Source organism: Urocitellus parryii, chromosome 2, assembly GCF_045843805.1.
Source record: "Urocitellus parryii isolate mUroPar1 chromosome 2, mUroPar1.hap1, whole genome shotgun sequence".
NCBI classification, from domain to species: Eukaryota; Metazoa; Chordata; class Mammalia; order Rodentia; family Sciuridae; genus Urocitellus; species Urocitellus parryii.
This window is the reverse complement of record NC_135532.1, coordinates 188,682,694-188,698,713: the sequence shown is the minus strand read 5'-3', so window position 1 is coordinate 188,698,713 and position 16,020 is coordinate 188,682,694. Positions and strand designations below refer to the sequence as shown.

Sequence of the window (16,020 nt, the reverse complement as noted above, 5' to 3'; positions counted from 1 at the left end):
TATATTTTTAACTTCCAAAAACTAAAATATTATTCAGCCATAAAACTGTTTTTAGGTAACTGTGTGATGATCTAGAAAAAAATATAATGGTAACTACAAAAAACACAAAGAACTAGAGTAAAAATTTGTTTGTAACAGGAATTCTATAATTTGACTATGGTTCAATCCATTCCCAGCATAGTCACATCCCAAATTTAGAGGAAAAGTGTTTTGAAGAAAAATCAGATGAATTATTTCACTAGGACAGGATTTCTTGATGATAATCCATAAGAGCCATTTGCATACTTCAGGAAGTCTTGAACCTTCTGAAATTACTTGTAAAAACTTAATTTCCATTTTCTTTTGTGAGCTAGTCCAAGATTTTTTATGATTTTCTTAATTTTAAAACTTGCCATACAAACAAATAAGGCAACAACAATCCAGACACACCAAAAGTTGTAAACCTTTGCTGTAATCCATAGGTAGCGCTGCCTATTTTTGCAAGTAAGCTTCATTGGAATTTGCCCATTCATTTCTATATTTTTCAGTGACTGCTTTCATGATATAGCTGGATTGAGTAATTGGGGTGAAGGATGTATGACCCATAAACTATTTTCTGGTTCTTTAAGAAAAAAATATGTCAATTCCTGTCCTAGATTCTCATTTATTCTTTGCAACCATTTTATAAGTACTATTTTATCTTAATTTTATGAATGATGCAGCTGAGACTCAGGTTAAGTACCTACTCCCAAAATATGTAGCTAGGAAAGGGAAATATGTCAAGATGCTATTTAATTTATTTGATTTCTTACATGTTATGCTGTGTTTATATAGAGTGTGTATGCAATTTTTGTTTCCCACAATGGCAGATGATTTGAAGCCCTGGGGCGAGGGTTCAGCAATTTATGTTTTACACAAGCCTTCCAGGTTCTGATACTAATTCTAATCCATACTAAAGTTTTAAGATCCACTGAACTAGAACGTAGAAATTATTGGTAGGTATTAGATTGGGGAAAAAGTATTGATCTGGATCTTGGCTTAGGGTTTTAAATTTTGTAGAGCAAAGCAGTGTCATCATTAATTAATCTTAAAATGTTTTAAGGTAGACTAGAGGAGTTAAAGAATGAACTACCTACACAAAGAAAGGAAACTTTATTAATTATTTAGAAATGGAGTGACCAAGGGCCTGGGTGAATGATTGCAGTGAAAATGGAGTGGCAGGAGTGGTTTCAGGAAATATAGTGGAAATAAAGAATTTAGCTGAATCTTGTTGATTATAAAAACAAGACAAAAGAATTCTATGAAATTCTAAGATTTCTATTAAATTGCATTGAGTTTTTTATCTGAATATCGGTATATGGTAGTAATATTAGTAATAAAGTAGATGGTCGAGGGAACAATTAAGACATCTAAATTAACACTATGATTTTCATTCTATTGGATTAGAAAAGTTAGTAAGTTTCTTTAAAAAAGAAAGGAATAACAGAATTTGTTAATCATTAGCCATAATGTACATTAATTAATCTTCAGGATATCTTTCCCATTTAGAACAATTAATTTTAAGGTAACTGATAATTAAGTTTATTGAACTATAAAACTTAAATGGACTTTGAATAGAGGCTGCTTTTCTGTTTTATTTAATTTAGGTATGATTTTTTTTTGTTTTGTTTTTTTGTTCCTTCAGTGCTGGGGATTAAATCCAGGGCCCCTTGTATGTTTAGTATGTGCTCTACTACTGAGCTACATCTCTTCCTCATGATAGTTTTTAAGTTTAAAGTTTTCTTTTAAGTTGTAATTTGGGGATGTAAGTAGCTTTGGTACAGGAGACTAAATGTATCATATTTACTCAATTGAAAGGCAGTATATCAAATTTGATTGAGTGAATGGCTCCTATTTTACAAGAAGAAAATCTAGAGTCCAAAGATTAAAATCTCAAATTCCTTCCTTTCTAGAATGTTGCCTCATCTAAACCAAAGGGTCTCTTGTGTGCCTCTATGGTTTAGAGGTGAGGATTTTTCAAGCTGTAGCTTAGGTTGTCTTCCTCTGTTTTGGGTGGCTTCCTTCACCTCACTAAAGGATAATTATTTAAATGCCAATCTTTTTGTTTTTTAAGAGTTCAGAAGGTCAGTAGGTGAAATATTTATTATTGAATGCAGTCCAATACTCATTAAATCTAGAAACACTAGTAATTCCCTGAATTTAGCATATAGTACAGTTGACTCTCATTACTTTTGCCAGTATGATTTAATGATATTGGAGGGAAGAGGAAGAATGCCCTGGAAATAGGGTAACTAGTCAGTTTTTCTCTTCAACCTTAGCATGGTGCCAATCTTTTGTACCAAATTGCAGACCTCTTAACTTGTACCTTAATTTTACCAGTAAAACTCATCAACAGTTACCTGTTATTGTTTCTGAAGTTTATGCTTTTTAGAGCCCAGTGAAGATAATATCTGGTCTTTTCTTTTTCTTAGTCCTTTTTAAAAACTCTGCTTTTAATTGCTCTAGGTCTTTCATAATTTGTTAAACTTTATTGGCAGTATAAACATTTCTTTTACACTGCTTATCACATTGCTTTCAGCAGTAGTAGGATATGTCATGTCATTTTAGAAAAACATAACTGGTTTTTATTTTTGTTTACATTTTCGGCTATTCTAAAGTCTGGCTGGCCTCTTTCTTTTCCTTTCTCTTTTCTTTTTGCTCTTTCAGTCTCTTACAGTGTCTTCCATAATACAGAGATGAAAGTCAAGGAGTCCTCAATTCATCCAAAAGCTTTCAGTATCAAAAACTTTTGCCCACTGTCATCTTCCTTACTTTAGAAAATCTTGGTAGCCCAAACATTGAACCTAGGACTGACCTCTTTGTTTCTCTTTAACATTTGCCTTTCCTGTTCACTCCTGAGACCTAACTTTTTGGTGCACTTTCCTTTATAGTACCTTGCTGTATGATGTTGCCATTTGTAATAATTGTTAACAAGAAATGTACCTGAAATGGTTCAGTATTTTAAGATAATCTCCCTCCCTTATTTTATTTTATTTTATTTTATTTTTTTTGTGGTTGTAGATGGACTGAATGCCTTTACTTTGTTAATTGAACCCAATGCCTCACACATGCTAGGCAAGCTCTTTGCAACTGAGCTACAGCCCCAGCCCTCTCACTTCTTTTTTACTTCTCAAAGCTGTACAGATTTTATGTTACCTTGTATGGTAGTCTCAGTTTTCAAGGTGCAGTTTTTTTGCTTTCTCTTATTATCATTTTTTCCATCTTCCTTTAAGAGCATTTTACCACACTTAGATTTCTGGTCTGGTTCAATCTTGATATTTCCATCCTACAATTAACTTCTGTCTCTCAGTCAGGTACCATCGGAACCAATTATTCTTCCTTTCTTATAAATAACAACTATAATGTTTCTTTTCCTCCCTGTTCCATTTTTAAGACCAGTTAGTTTGGTATATAAATCATTTTTCTCTTTTGGTATCTTTCTAATGTAGCTTTTGAGCGAACTCATATTCCTAAGGAAATTCCTACCTTTCCCCACGTTAATCTTATTTTTCTTTATTTCTTCTGTTATTTTAATGTAAGTATATCTTTTATTTTTTAAACAGATTTAGTTCATCTTGAGACTGAGCAAACCTGGTACTTAGTGTTTGTTCACCTCTCATTTTAATTTGATCATCCCTTACTCCTTATGTATGTATTCTTAGATTTCCCTATTCAGGTACCAATTATAATGTTTATGAAGAAAACATTAACTACTATATACTCTCCCCTCTATTTTCAAAACAAATGGGAACTCACATAATTGACAGGGGTCAAAGTTTATTTAAAGCCTTTAAAATGATGTATTCATAAGAGGAAAGTCAAATTTTCAAACAGATTCCCAGGCTACCATGCATAGGTCTTAAGCTGCCTCACATGCAGTGAATGCAGAAAACTCAAGAAAAAGACAAATAAAACCTGTACATTAACCTTGTCCTGGAGCTAGTGGGTTTTCACTAGTATTGTTGACTTTGTTTTACTTATATGATCATAGTAAGGGAATTTTAGGGGAGGATGAAATTTGTTCTCACAGTGATAACTTTTGAGAAAGTACTAAGTTCTTATTTTATGAATGTGAGAGTGTAGAGAAAAAAAGAGAAGTAGTTTCCTAAATATCCAGAATTCTGGAAGAGGACAAAAAAAGAAGAATTGAGATAGAGGAGAAGAATACTTAATGGGTTTTTGTGGTTTACTGGTCCCTTCTCATCTCTCTTTCACTTACCAGTATAGGAATTCTGCTTTCTAATTCTTTGCCTTGGCTTATAGATGAAGTTGATAGGCACAATAAGAAGGAAAAGTTATGTACTTATGTTTTATGGGAAGTCATTGTCCCTCATTTTATTCATAAAGCATACAAAAACTTCCCATTGTGAGAATAATATAAAAATACACTGCTTCTGAGATAGAGATACCTTTTCTTTATTGAAATAACACGGATGAAAAATAAATGAAAAATGCTGTATATTGTTCAAGTACAGACTGACAAAACTACAGCTTAGCAGAATATTGGAAAAACAGAAGTCACAATTAGTTTTAAATACTAATACTAAATATCTTTGTTCAAAATCTTATTTACAGTGTGTTTAATGGCAGTCTGCTGTAAAGCCAAGGTTGATTTTTAATGTGGAGGTAATTCTTTGTAGCATATAACTGTACTGTATTTTTTTCATGACTTACCAGAAACCCTTTATTTTGTTTATGTATTGAATTTTAGGTGGATATTGTGACAGTAAAAACTACTTCATGGGCTGAATTATTTTATTAAGTGAATTTGCATTTAATATAGTAATGCTAAATCTAGAATTCTTGTATTAGCAAGTATAATACCCTTTGTTTTAAACTTTTATGTATATTTGATTGATTTTTGTGCTAAACTAATTTAGTAGGATTTTGATATATATTTTCTTTCCTCTTGGATGGAATGAGTTCCTTTGGTATGACTTTATTGAATTTTGTTCTTTCCTGTGTGTGTTCATTATCTTCTGTTAAATCAATGAATATGAATGCTTTGGGTAGAAAAATATAACTACTTCATTTTAAAAATATGTTTTCTCACAAGGTGAATGATTTTCAAGTTAGGAACTAACTGTGGCTAAAAGAATTAAAGACCAAAATATGTAAGTAAATCTGGTATGAGTTTCAAAATAAGTATAAATCTCTCAGGTAAATGACAACTTAGTATACTGTGGGGAACAAGGAACATTTTGTATAAAATTATAGTAGTGTTTGAAGAAACAGAAAACTGAAGAGATGTCATAGATCTAGATATGGGTAAATACTCTGCTTTTTTAAAAGGTGGTTTTGGGAATGACGAAGACTATTAAAAGTAGTATAACATGGAGTAGAATACTGAAGTTTATTAAATAAAAGGAAGTCAGTACTTAGAAAAGGATTTTTTTTTTTTTTTGATCGCTGGTCATTTCAGGATCATTAAATCAGATCATTGAAAGTTTTTATTTCTACTTCTTAAAAAATAGGATTACTGGGCTGGGGATGTGGCTCAAGCGGTAGCCACGCTCGCCTGGCATGCTTCGGCCTAGGTTTGATCCTCAGCACCACATCCAAAGATGCTGTGTCTGCCGAAAACTGAAAAAAAAAAAAAAAAATTAAAATTCTCTCTCTCTCTCTCTCTCCTCTCTCCTCTCTCTTTAAAAAAATAGGATTACTGGTAAAAGATATAGGAGATGTGACAGCCTTGGGATATATAGATTTCATCAGTTTTTTATTTTACAAAAGTTTTTCAGGACATTCTTATGGAAAGAAGGTGATATGAGGAGGTGGATTAGTGTTAGTAATTGATCACTCTTGCTAAAAAGATATTTGTTAATTGTCCTTAATATATACTGAAGGATCTGAATTTGGCTCTATTATGTGTGAATTATTTTTTTATATACAACCTTGATGTGTCAAGATAATAAAATTCTCCTTTTCAGAGTTTGTGTGACTGGCAACACAAACTAGGAGTAAAAACTAATGTATTACCTAGATATGTAGGTAGGACTGAAGGTTTGGGCCAGACACCAGGAAAGGGAAAAGTGAAAGTTAGGGGATACAGAAGAACTGATTTAATAGTAATCTGTATGGAAAATATATAGCATTTTTGTAAAACCTATTTTCAAACTGTATAGATATAATTATAGGGTCAAAAACAGGGATGCAATAAGCCCACTGATTCTGATTGAATTGTCTAGAGTCTTATGTTCCATTCTGGGAACTATATTTAAAAGGAACATGGATGACATGTTTGTTTCTTTTGTGTGTGTGTTGGGGGCGTTCGACTGGGGTTTGAATGAATGAGCTACATCCATACTCCTTTTTAAATTTTGAGAATACTGTCTTGATAAATTGCTGAGGCTGGCCTCAAACTTGCCATCCTCTTACATCTCCATCCTATATCACTGTGTTTAGGTGTGCAGTACCATTCTTGGCTGAGGAAAGGGTTTCTTCCAATCCCTAAAGGACTGCAGACTTTGATTTTCCACTTTTAAACACCATTTTCTTTAAGAATCCAGAACTGTAGTAAGGATAGATTTTTAAGATCTAGGTAAATATCATTCCTATTGTTTATAGCAACTTCAGCATTATTCTTATCTATCATTATGTTAAGACTGTTAGTTATTAAAATATGAAAAAGAAATTGGAAGATATGTTGTTTTCTGCACTGTGGCCTGGTAAAGCACATTCACATTCTGATGTCATAGTATCAGCTCCCATTTGCTGAAAGCTAATAGTAGCACTCAAAGTAGGAGAAAAGTTTCCAAGTAATAGGGCAGTGTAATTGTTTATATATTTTAAGGAAAATATTTCAAAGAGAGATAGTGTTACAGTGAATTAGCACTGCATGACATTAGTGTAAAAATACATTGAAATGTCATTAATTTTTTTTTTTATGCCTCTTCAAGGGTATTGTAGCAAACCTGTTGGAGATGTTGCTTACCAGGACTTTTTTTTTTTATGTTAGGTTTGGGTTCAGCTAGATCAGGCAAGGTAGTGGTAAATAAGGGTGGCTATAATGAAAAACATAACCTGAGAAAATAGAAGTCTTCTAAGGGAGAAATGAAGTCCATAAATTGGAAATGAATAAGGTGTAAGTAGACATAAATTAGGGGAAACTATTTGGGATTGGAGATAGAAAGTTGTGAGGTTATCAAAAATCTATTTTTTTTTTTTTAATGTGGCACCAAAGTGGTATGGTGGCCTGAAAGAGACAATAAAGTTAGCCAGAGATCCTAATGAAGAGAAAATTTGGAAACAAGTTCATATTGTTTATTTGATATTCATTCTTTACTGGACATAAATGGTTTGGAAAGATCCTACTTGGGGCAAGCATAGCTTGGAGTACTTTTTATTTTTTCTAAGCTAGTGAGAATCACAAGATCTAGAAGAGATACAGATTTTCAGAAATAATCCCCTCTAGCTTTACTTTTTATCCGAATATGTTCCCAGATAATTGTAGAAAATGTTCAGGGTACCAGGTATTACCATTTGGAATTGTTGAAAATTATAAAGATTCTGAGATTTTATCCAGGTAAGCCTTCCACAATTTCATGAATGCTGGCAGAAGACTTAAAACATTTGCTCAGGAAAAAAGGACTCTTATTATCATGGCCCAGCAAACAGCTTGATCTCCATGTTTATGATGGTTGCTCTTGCCCTTCAAGTCTCATGTGGTTGATATGAGTGGCCCAGATGGATAATGAATTGAGTAGGTTTCCATCCGAGGAACCTCAAACTTAAGGAACCCTAATCTTATATAATGTTCTGTAAGCATGTCTTCTGACCTTGCCTCAGCAGAAGAGTCTGACTTTTTATTCTGGACAGTTGAGGCTTACTGCTCTGGAGGGAAACATCATCTCTATTTTCAAGGTTGTTCCCTACATGTGTCTTTGAAAGATGAATAATTTTGAAAAGAACTTCATGAAATTAATTGACAGAGCCAAGACTGGAGGCATCACAAAACCAGACCTTGAACTATACTATAAAGCTATAGTAATAAAAATGGCATGGTATTGGCACCAAAATAGACCAATGGTACAGAATAGAAGACACAGAGATAAACCCACATAAATACAGTTATTTCATAGACAAAGGTGCCAAAAACATATGGAGAAAAGATAGCCTCTTCAACAAATGGTGATTGGAAAACCATATGCATCAAAATGAAACTAAACCCCTATCTCTCACCATGCACAAAACTCAACTCAAAGTGGATCAAGGACCTAGGAATTAGAACAGAGATGCTGCACCTAATAGAGGAAAAAGTAGGCCCACATCTTTATCACGTCAGATTAGGCCCCAACTTCCTTAACAAGACTCCTAAAGCACAAGAAATAAAACCAGGAATCAACAAATTGGATGAATTCAAACTAAAAAGCTGCTTCTCGGCGAAAGAAACAGTAAAATGATGAGAGAGCCTACATTTTGGGAGCAAATTTTTGCCACACGCACGTCAAAGCACTAATCTCTAGGAATTATAAAGAACTCAAAAAAACTTAACACCCCCCCCCCAAAAAAAAAAAAACAAACGACCCAATCAATAAATGGGCTAAGGAGCTGAACAGACACTTCTCAGAAGATATACAATTGATCAATAAATATATGAAAAAATGTTCAACTTCCATAGTAATTAGGAAATACAAATCACCCTACTCTAAGATTTCATCTCACTCCAGTCAGAATGGCAGTTATCAAGAATACAAACAACAGTAAATGTTGGCATGGATGTGGGGGAAAAGGCACACTCTCATACATTGCAAATGGGATTGCAAATCCGTGCAACGAATCTGGAAAACAGTATGGAAATTCCTTAGAAAACTTGGAATGGAACCACCATTTCACCCAACTATCTCACTCCTCGGTCTATACCCAAAACACTTAAAATCAGCATACTATAGTAACGCAGCCACATCAACATTTATAGCAGCTCAATTCACAATAGCTAAACTGTGGAACCAACCTAGAAGCCCTTCAGTAGATGAATGGATAAAGAAAACTGTGGTATATATACACAATGGAATATTACACAACATTAAAAGAAAATAAAATAATGGCATTTGCAGGTAAATGGATGGAGTTGGAGAATATCATGCTAAGGAAAGTAAGCCAATCTCCCCAAAACACAAAGGCCAAATGTTCTCTCTGATAAGTGGATGCTGATCCATAACAGGGGAGGGGCATGGGAAAAATGGAGAAACTTTGATTGGCAAAGGGAAGGGAGGAGTGGGGAGGGGGCCTGGAGACAGGAAAGATGGTGGAGTGAGATGGATATCATTATCCTAGGTTCACGTATGACTGCACATATGGTGGATGCTACATCCTGTACAATCATAGAAATGAAAAGTTGTTCTGCAATTGTGTGCAATGTATCAAAATGCATTCTTCTGTCATATATACCTAATTAGAATAAATGAATAAATACATAAAAGCCATCTGGCCTGGAGAGCTTGGTTAGGTGATTTATATGTATTGTGATTCTAAAAATTAATTTTCATTTCCCTGATACCTCATACAGATCAGGTTTCTGTATAAGATAAATGCAAAATAAATCAGAATTTCAGTACCTCCAAATTCAGTTGAACTTAAAGAATTCTTTACTTTCGTGGTTTGGGAAGACCCAGACACAAAGCAGCTTTCAGTGCTGATGGCAACAGAAGGAATATTGATAAGTATTAGTCATCCACAGTAAATTATAAATATAATAAAGGAAAATTAAAGTGCAAAAGAAAAAAATGAATGACTGTATTCTGGACTCTTCCTAATAATAGGATATCTGTTAAATATTCACAACCAATGTATAACATTCGTTTGTTGACAGAATGCTTAGAGCCTTATAAATAATAATGATGGCAATAACACACACTCCTCATTTTCTTTATTACTATATTGTAGCTACTTTAATATTTAATAATTGGTGTTTAACCAATTATTAAATAGCTGGATGTTATTAAATAGCTGGATATAGGACATGAAGAGCATTTGTTAGAAATTTGGTAAAGTTTAACAGTTGAATAGTAGTCATTCATATGCTGTTTTGTTTACATGTTTTTAAAGTTAGTAATTGATTTTATTTTCAGATGTATGCCATGAAAATAAATGATATAGGACTTTCCCCCATCCTTCAGGTCATCTGTGTTCATGCTGAACTAAAGTTTTACTTTATCCAGTAAATTTTCTTCACATCTTTAAATTTGAAAAGTTGAGAACATTTTCTACAGTAACGTACTTTTTGGATTGCTTCCCTTTCAGGTGGTTGAAGATTATGCTGGAAGATGGCAGGTCCCATTGCCACAACTTCAGGTTCTTCAGACAGCACTTTGTTGTTTTACGTCCGCCAGTGCATCATTCCCAGATGAATGTGAGCACGTACAATATGTTTTGAGTAGTCTTGCTGTGTAAGTACTCTTTTATTTCAAATAAGTATATTATTTTTATTGATGTATTTGAGAGATTGATTTTGATTATTTCTTCTTCTGAAGAAAATTTTCCTTAAATGCGCCCTAAATTTTTTTTTTTTCATTTCCTCACTGAAGTATTTAGGTTTAATTTTGAATATTTAAACAAAAATTTACTTTAGTGTTAGAGTTAAATCGAATTTTGACACATAGATTCTTCTGATCACTATAAGCACTCGGATTTGCTTTTTAATTCCCCAGATTGCCTTTGAAATCAAATAGTAAGTCCCAGCAATTGAGGCCATGGTAATTAGCAGAGGGACCTTAAGATATGCCAGAAAGAGGTTAGGAAAATGTTTTTTTTTTTTTTTAATGTCTGTGGGAATAGTGAATTGAAGATTACAAACTGGGCACTTGAATTTCTCGTCTTTGTCCTCCCAGGTGTCCATTAAAATTATCCCAAAGAAGTAAAAGAGAAAGAGTGTAAAGAGAATAGAGAAGGATCATTATCAAATGAAAGATAACCACAATTATTCTTGAGTTCAGAAAGCAGATAGAGGAGAGATAATTGAAACCATGGAAACAAGTTACAACTTTTATTTGTTTATATTTATTTAGCTTTAAGTTTTACTCACACAATAATAGTGAAAGTATTTATCACCATTACTTAGGCAATAGAAAATATCAGGGTTAGGATTAGTATTCATTTTTATTTATTTTTTTGTTGTACATATTGGTTATTTGTAAAACATTTTTTTTTTAAACTATGTGTATCAGTTAAAATAAGACTTCCCTGTTCTGTAAGTAGGAATCCTTTCTGTCTTTCCTCCTTCCACCAACAGGGATGGAATTGGAACATGGTGGATATAAAATTTTATGGAGAATGAGATATTTTAGGAGTGTGCAGATAAAGGATTTGCAGGTTTTTCATTTAGCTCAGTCACTAGGCTTTAGGGCCAGGGTAGAGTAGGGAACTGTATTTATTACTTTCATTTTCTCCCAAAGAAATTAAATGATACTGGAGCATAGACCTGTACATTCTGGCATTTAAGTATACTTCATTGAAATAGCTAATTACTTAAAACCACAAAGAAAAAAATTATTAGTCAAGGAACCTAGATATGCTCACAAGGCTTCTAATTACTTGCTTATGGCCCTATTTTTAAATATTAATGGATATTCAGGAATCATCAGACATTTGAAGAACAACATGAAAAAAAATACAATGAAGGCAAACCAAAAAGAGTTTGGAAGAATAGTGTTAATGCTTCAAAAACTAAAATATTAAAATGAAATATAAAATCTATAATTAACATTTTAAGAGATTTGAGAAGATACATATATATGTATATTTATAAAAACATTAAAACAACATTGTGCTATGTGAAAGGAATAATGAGATAGCAAAAATGAGACTGAAATTAAGAAAATATGTTTAACATTTAAGGTTGGAAAAAAATAAAGATATAAAGAAATAATAAATAATCAAGAATATAAAACAAACAAAATTTAACAGTACATGTTTAATTGATCTGTATATATTTAAAATTGTAAAAGGGAAGAATTTAGAGTATAACATTGCTTACATTTGTAAAATTGAGACAGTATTTAAAAAAAAAATCACTTAAAATTTTTTTCTTTGTATTCATTTTGTGATGCCTAAAGGAATATGGGACTATATTAGGACTTTGTGATTGTAACTGAAAAACCTTACTCAAACTAACTAAGCAAATAAAAAAATGATTTATTAGATTACTAAACCATGGAAAAGTAAGAACTAGAATTCATTTCAGGATCTTATGAGTTTAGGAAATAAAATATCATTTAGAACTCTTTTTTCCTTTTTCATCTTTGCTCCTTTGGCTTAATTTTTTCAGAGCTGCTGATACTTCTAGGTTGAACTTTGCTAGGCATGGTGGTACACGCCTATAATCCCCAGTGGTATAGGAGGTTGCAGCAGGAGGATCACAAATTTGAAGTCAGCCTTAGTAACTTAGAGAGGCCCTAAGCAACTTAGCAAGACCCTGTCTCAAAATAAACAAAAAGTGGTAAGGATATGGCTTAGTGGTTTAAGTGCTCTGATACAACAAACAACAACAAAAGAAGATTAAGCTTAGTTTATTAAACAAGGGAGAAGAAATACCTTTACCCCACTACTTCCAATCAAATATCTTGGGAAAATACCTGGCCCAACCTGTATTATGTGTCCACCACTTGGATTAATCACTCAGTTAAGAATTGGTAAAATTTTTGACTTGTTCTAATGACAAGTCCACCCCATGGTTGGAGAAAACAAGGATACTACATTGGTAGCCCCCAACCACAAAGATGTTAGAGAAATAAGCAGCTTCCTCAAGAAGTATGAGAGGCTGTGTAAAAGAAGGCTGGCTTGGTAGACAAAAATAGATGTTCAAAGAACATTTTTATATGATCTTATACAGACTACTAAAATAGTTCCATTTATTCTCTACTGATTGTTGAGGAAAATAAGTATAAAAGAAATAAATTATTTTTAAGCAGTTATTATTATTCTGTTTTTTCAGTGCCCATTAGGATTCCCTCCTTATCTTTGTTATAGTGTTGTAATGTAAAAATGCTTTTAGACCTCTCAAAAGTTTACTTTTATTTAAAATATCATATACTGATTTCTGTTTTATTGCTAGATTATTTACTACTGCTCATGTAATAAGTAATATTAAGCAGAATCAAATTTTACTTAAGATGGAGAATGCTTGGTGAAAGAAATTAGTAATCTGGATTACTAAGTAGTAATTTTATTTTATTTTATTTTATTTGGTACTGAGGATTGAACCCAGGGGTGCTTAACTTCTGAGTCACATGACAGGGTTTCACTGAATTGCTTAGGGCCTTGCTAAATTGCTGAGGCTGGTTTTGAACTCATAATTCTCCTGTCTCAGCCTCCCAAGAGCCACTGGGATTACAGGCATGTGCCACCACACCTAGCAGTAGTAATGTTTCTTAAAAGGAAAATGTTCTGTATTCTTAGGATTTACTTTAACTTCCAGTTTTCTAGTGAACTATATTTTCCATGTCAGAAGAAAGATGGAGAATTAGCTAAATGCTGGTTGTATTAAAAGAGCAGTAAGTTTGTAATGGCAGATTTTACCTAGATGAATTTTCTGGTCAAAGATTTATTTAACAATTATTCCATAATTACCCATTCATTTATTTTCTCTAAAACTCTGTGCTTGGTTCAAGTGATAAAATAGGAAATAAGATAGATAGGTCTTTTTCCTGAAAGACTTTAAAGAGCTACAGAATAGTAAATCAGCAGTTATGTTATATAGTTGCAATTTTGATATACTTTCAGTAATCAGAGAACAAAACAAAGAACTTGATCTGGTCTGGGATGTCAGGGAAAATTTTCTGGGTGAACGAACTCTTGCTGAGCTCTGAAGGAATGATAGGAATAACTTAGATGAAGGAGCTGCAGAATCATATTCAGCATTCAAGGCACCTGGACCAGGAAGTCAAATGTTAACAATTTATTAAATTTAGAATGTGTTTGTAGAATTCTTTTTTATAATTTGCATCATTATATTCAACATTTTTATATACTTATAGTAGAAGTATATATGTGTGCCAAGGAATTAACTTATTACATAATATCTTAAGTTTCTGTCTTATGTAATTATTTTATACATATAAAATACCTGTTGTATGTAAAATATGGAAGTTACTGTATTTTGCCCCACTTTCATAAAATCCTTTGCCCAGTTTGTAATTACATTTATATGAAGATCATCCTTCTGTAGGCTAGAAGACTTTGAAAACAAAGCTTCTATTAAGGTGTTCTTTACAGGGAAGGAAAGTGGATTATATTTTTATTTATTATCAGAGTATTTTTTTTCAAATGATTTGGAATGAATAGTCACGTAGAGAATTCTTTAAGTGTAATTGTCTAACTTTCTGGTTCTTTGTAAGCTGTATTTTCTAAAGAAATGAAGATTCATCTTTATAGATAAGAAACGGAGGTTTGAGAAATTGGGCTACTTTTGCAAAACTGAGTTAATTAAATTCTTTTTTTTCTTTCTTTTTGTTTTAGATTGATTGAATACTGTAAGTTTCACAGGTAAAAGGAAGCCAAACATTTTGAACCTGTGGACCCTTAGGCAGAGACCATAGAGCTTACTCATTTTATATAAAATAAAAGCAAATTTTAATGCTCTTTTCCTAGCTTTCTTTTGCCCAAAGGAAAGTAAATGTTCACAGATTTCAACATTCCAGGCAGAGATGAGTGATGGAACAGTAGATATTTGCCTGAAAGCCATTAGTCTACAAGCATCACTGAATGAGGAAACTAGTTCAGCTAGTAGCATTTGTATGTGCAGTGGCAAAGACAAAAAAGTTCATGTCCTGATGTATCATGTGCTTAGAAGACCAAAGACCCTTCTCTTTCACGGAAGTAAGGAGGTATATTTAATCTCTTAGCATTTTTGGGCTACTTCATGCATGTAATGGTAGATCATTAATCTTTTCTGATTATACTGCTTAATTGTACTATATTTCGAATGTAGCATTTATGCATAACTTTAGTTTCTGCTATACTGCAATGAAGTTTTATTTGCATATACAACTTAGATCTAGGCTTCAACCAATTTAGGAAATAGCCTAGAAATTAAAGGGAGAAGAACTAGTTTTATAGGTACATTTGTTTGAGTGTGGGGTGTGGAGTTGGGTGGGGGAGGTAGGTACTAATCACTATATCCCTTCTTAACCACATAGAATATTCTTAATGCTTCTTGACTCTTTTTAATTATATTGACCAACTTCTATTCAACACCTTTTTCAATTTGCATCCATTATCTTTACTGATTATTTGTGGCAGGTGTCATTTTTTTTTGAGAGAGAAATACAGATTGTGTAGCCTGTTTTTGTTTTCTCTGAGAAGAAAGATATTTTTCTTTTATTTAGGACTACTTATTTAGGTGACCCTAATTATTTATTTATTTTTTTTCCCAAAATCTTATTGTTTTGTTCTTTACTATTACATTGATATTTTGTTTTCAGGATGTATTATAGCTTAAGTTAATATTAGATAAACCTATGTACATTTGTTTGTATTGGTCATGTTTAGAAGCTCAAAATTTCAATTAGTGCTAGTTGTAACAAACATCTTTATTTCTGTATTTATTTATTTATTTATTTTGCCTCTTCTGTTAATTTTTCTAAGTAGTTGAGACTGTAGTCATTTTTATGGGCACAGAGAGGGAATAATCTAGTGGTAAATTTGTGTTGGCAGGGATGGAAAATGATCATGTGATGAGATATACTAAATATGGATAGGAACAGGATATATGTACATCAAAATCTAGAGGAATGTACATGTACAGTTTTGGAAAAATGATATTTATTGTTTTTCTGCTATAACTAAAGGAAGAAAAGTCTGACAATTCTGTTGGCCAGTGTAGATACAAAATAATGACAGCAAAAAAGTAGGCTAAAAGCTATTGCTATTAGGAAGAACAATTATTCTTTAGAAGATGATGTATATAGTTATAAGGGTATGAATCTATTTCTGAATTTTTCTGATATTTGAATGCCTTAATCTTGTGCTAACTCAGATTACTAAAAAAGTACAGTCTTCTTTTCC

The 16,020-nt window shown here is 32.6% G+C and overlaps 1 protein-coding gene across 2 annotated transcripts in view; it reads left to right on the top strand.

Annotated features, from left to right (window-relative positions):
- Positions 1 to 16,020, top strand: part of Znf654 (zinc finger protein 654) — a 72,690-nt gene that overhangs the window by 12,300 nt on the left and 44,370 nt on the right. The window contains exon 2 of one of the 2 annotated variants that reach the window (XM_026393993.2): positions 10,261 to 10,406. In XM_026393993.2, the coding sequence (XP_026249778.1) occupies positions 10,261 to 10,406 (146 nt within the window). Of the gene's footprint in view, positions 1 to 10,260; positions 10,407 to 14,605; positions 14,841 to 16,020 lie in introns of those variants that run through there. The other variant, XM_026393994.1, reaches the window with a different exon arrangement.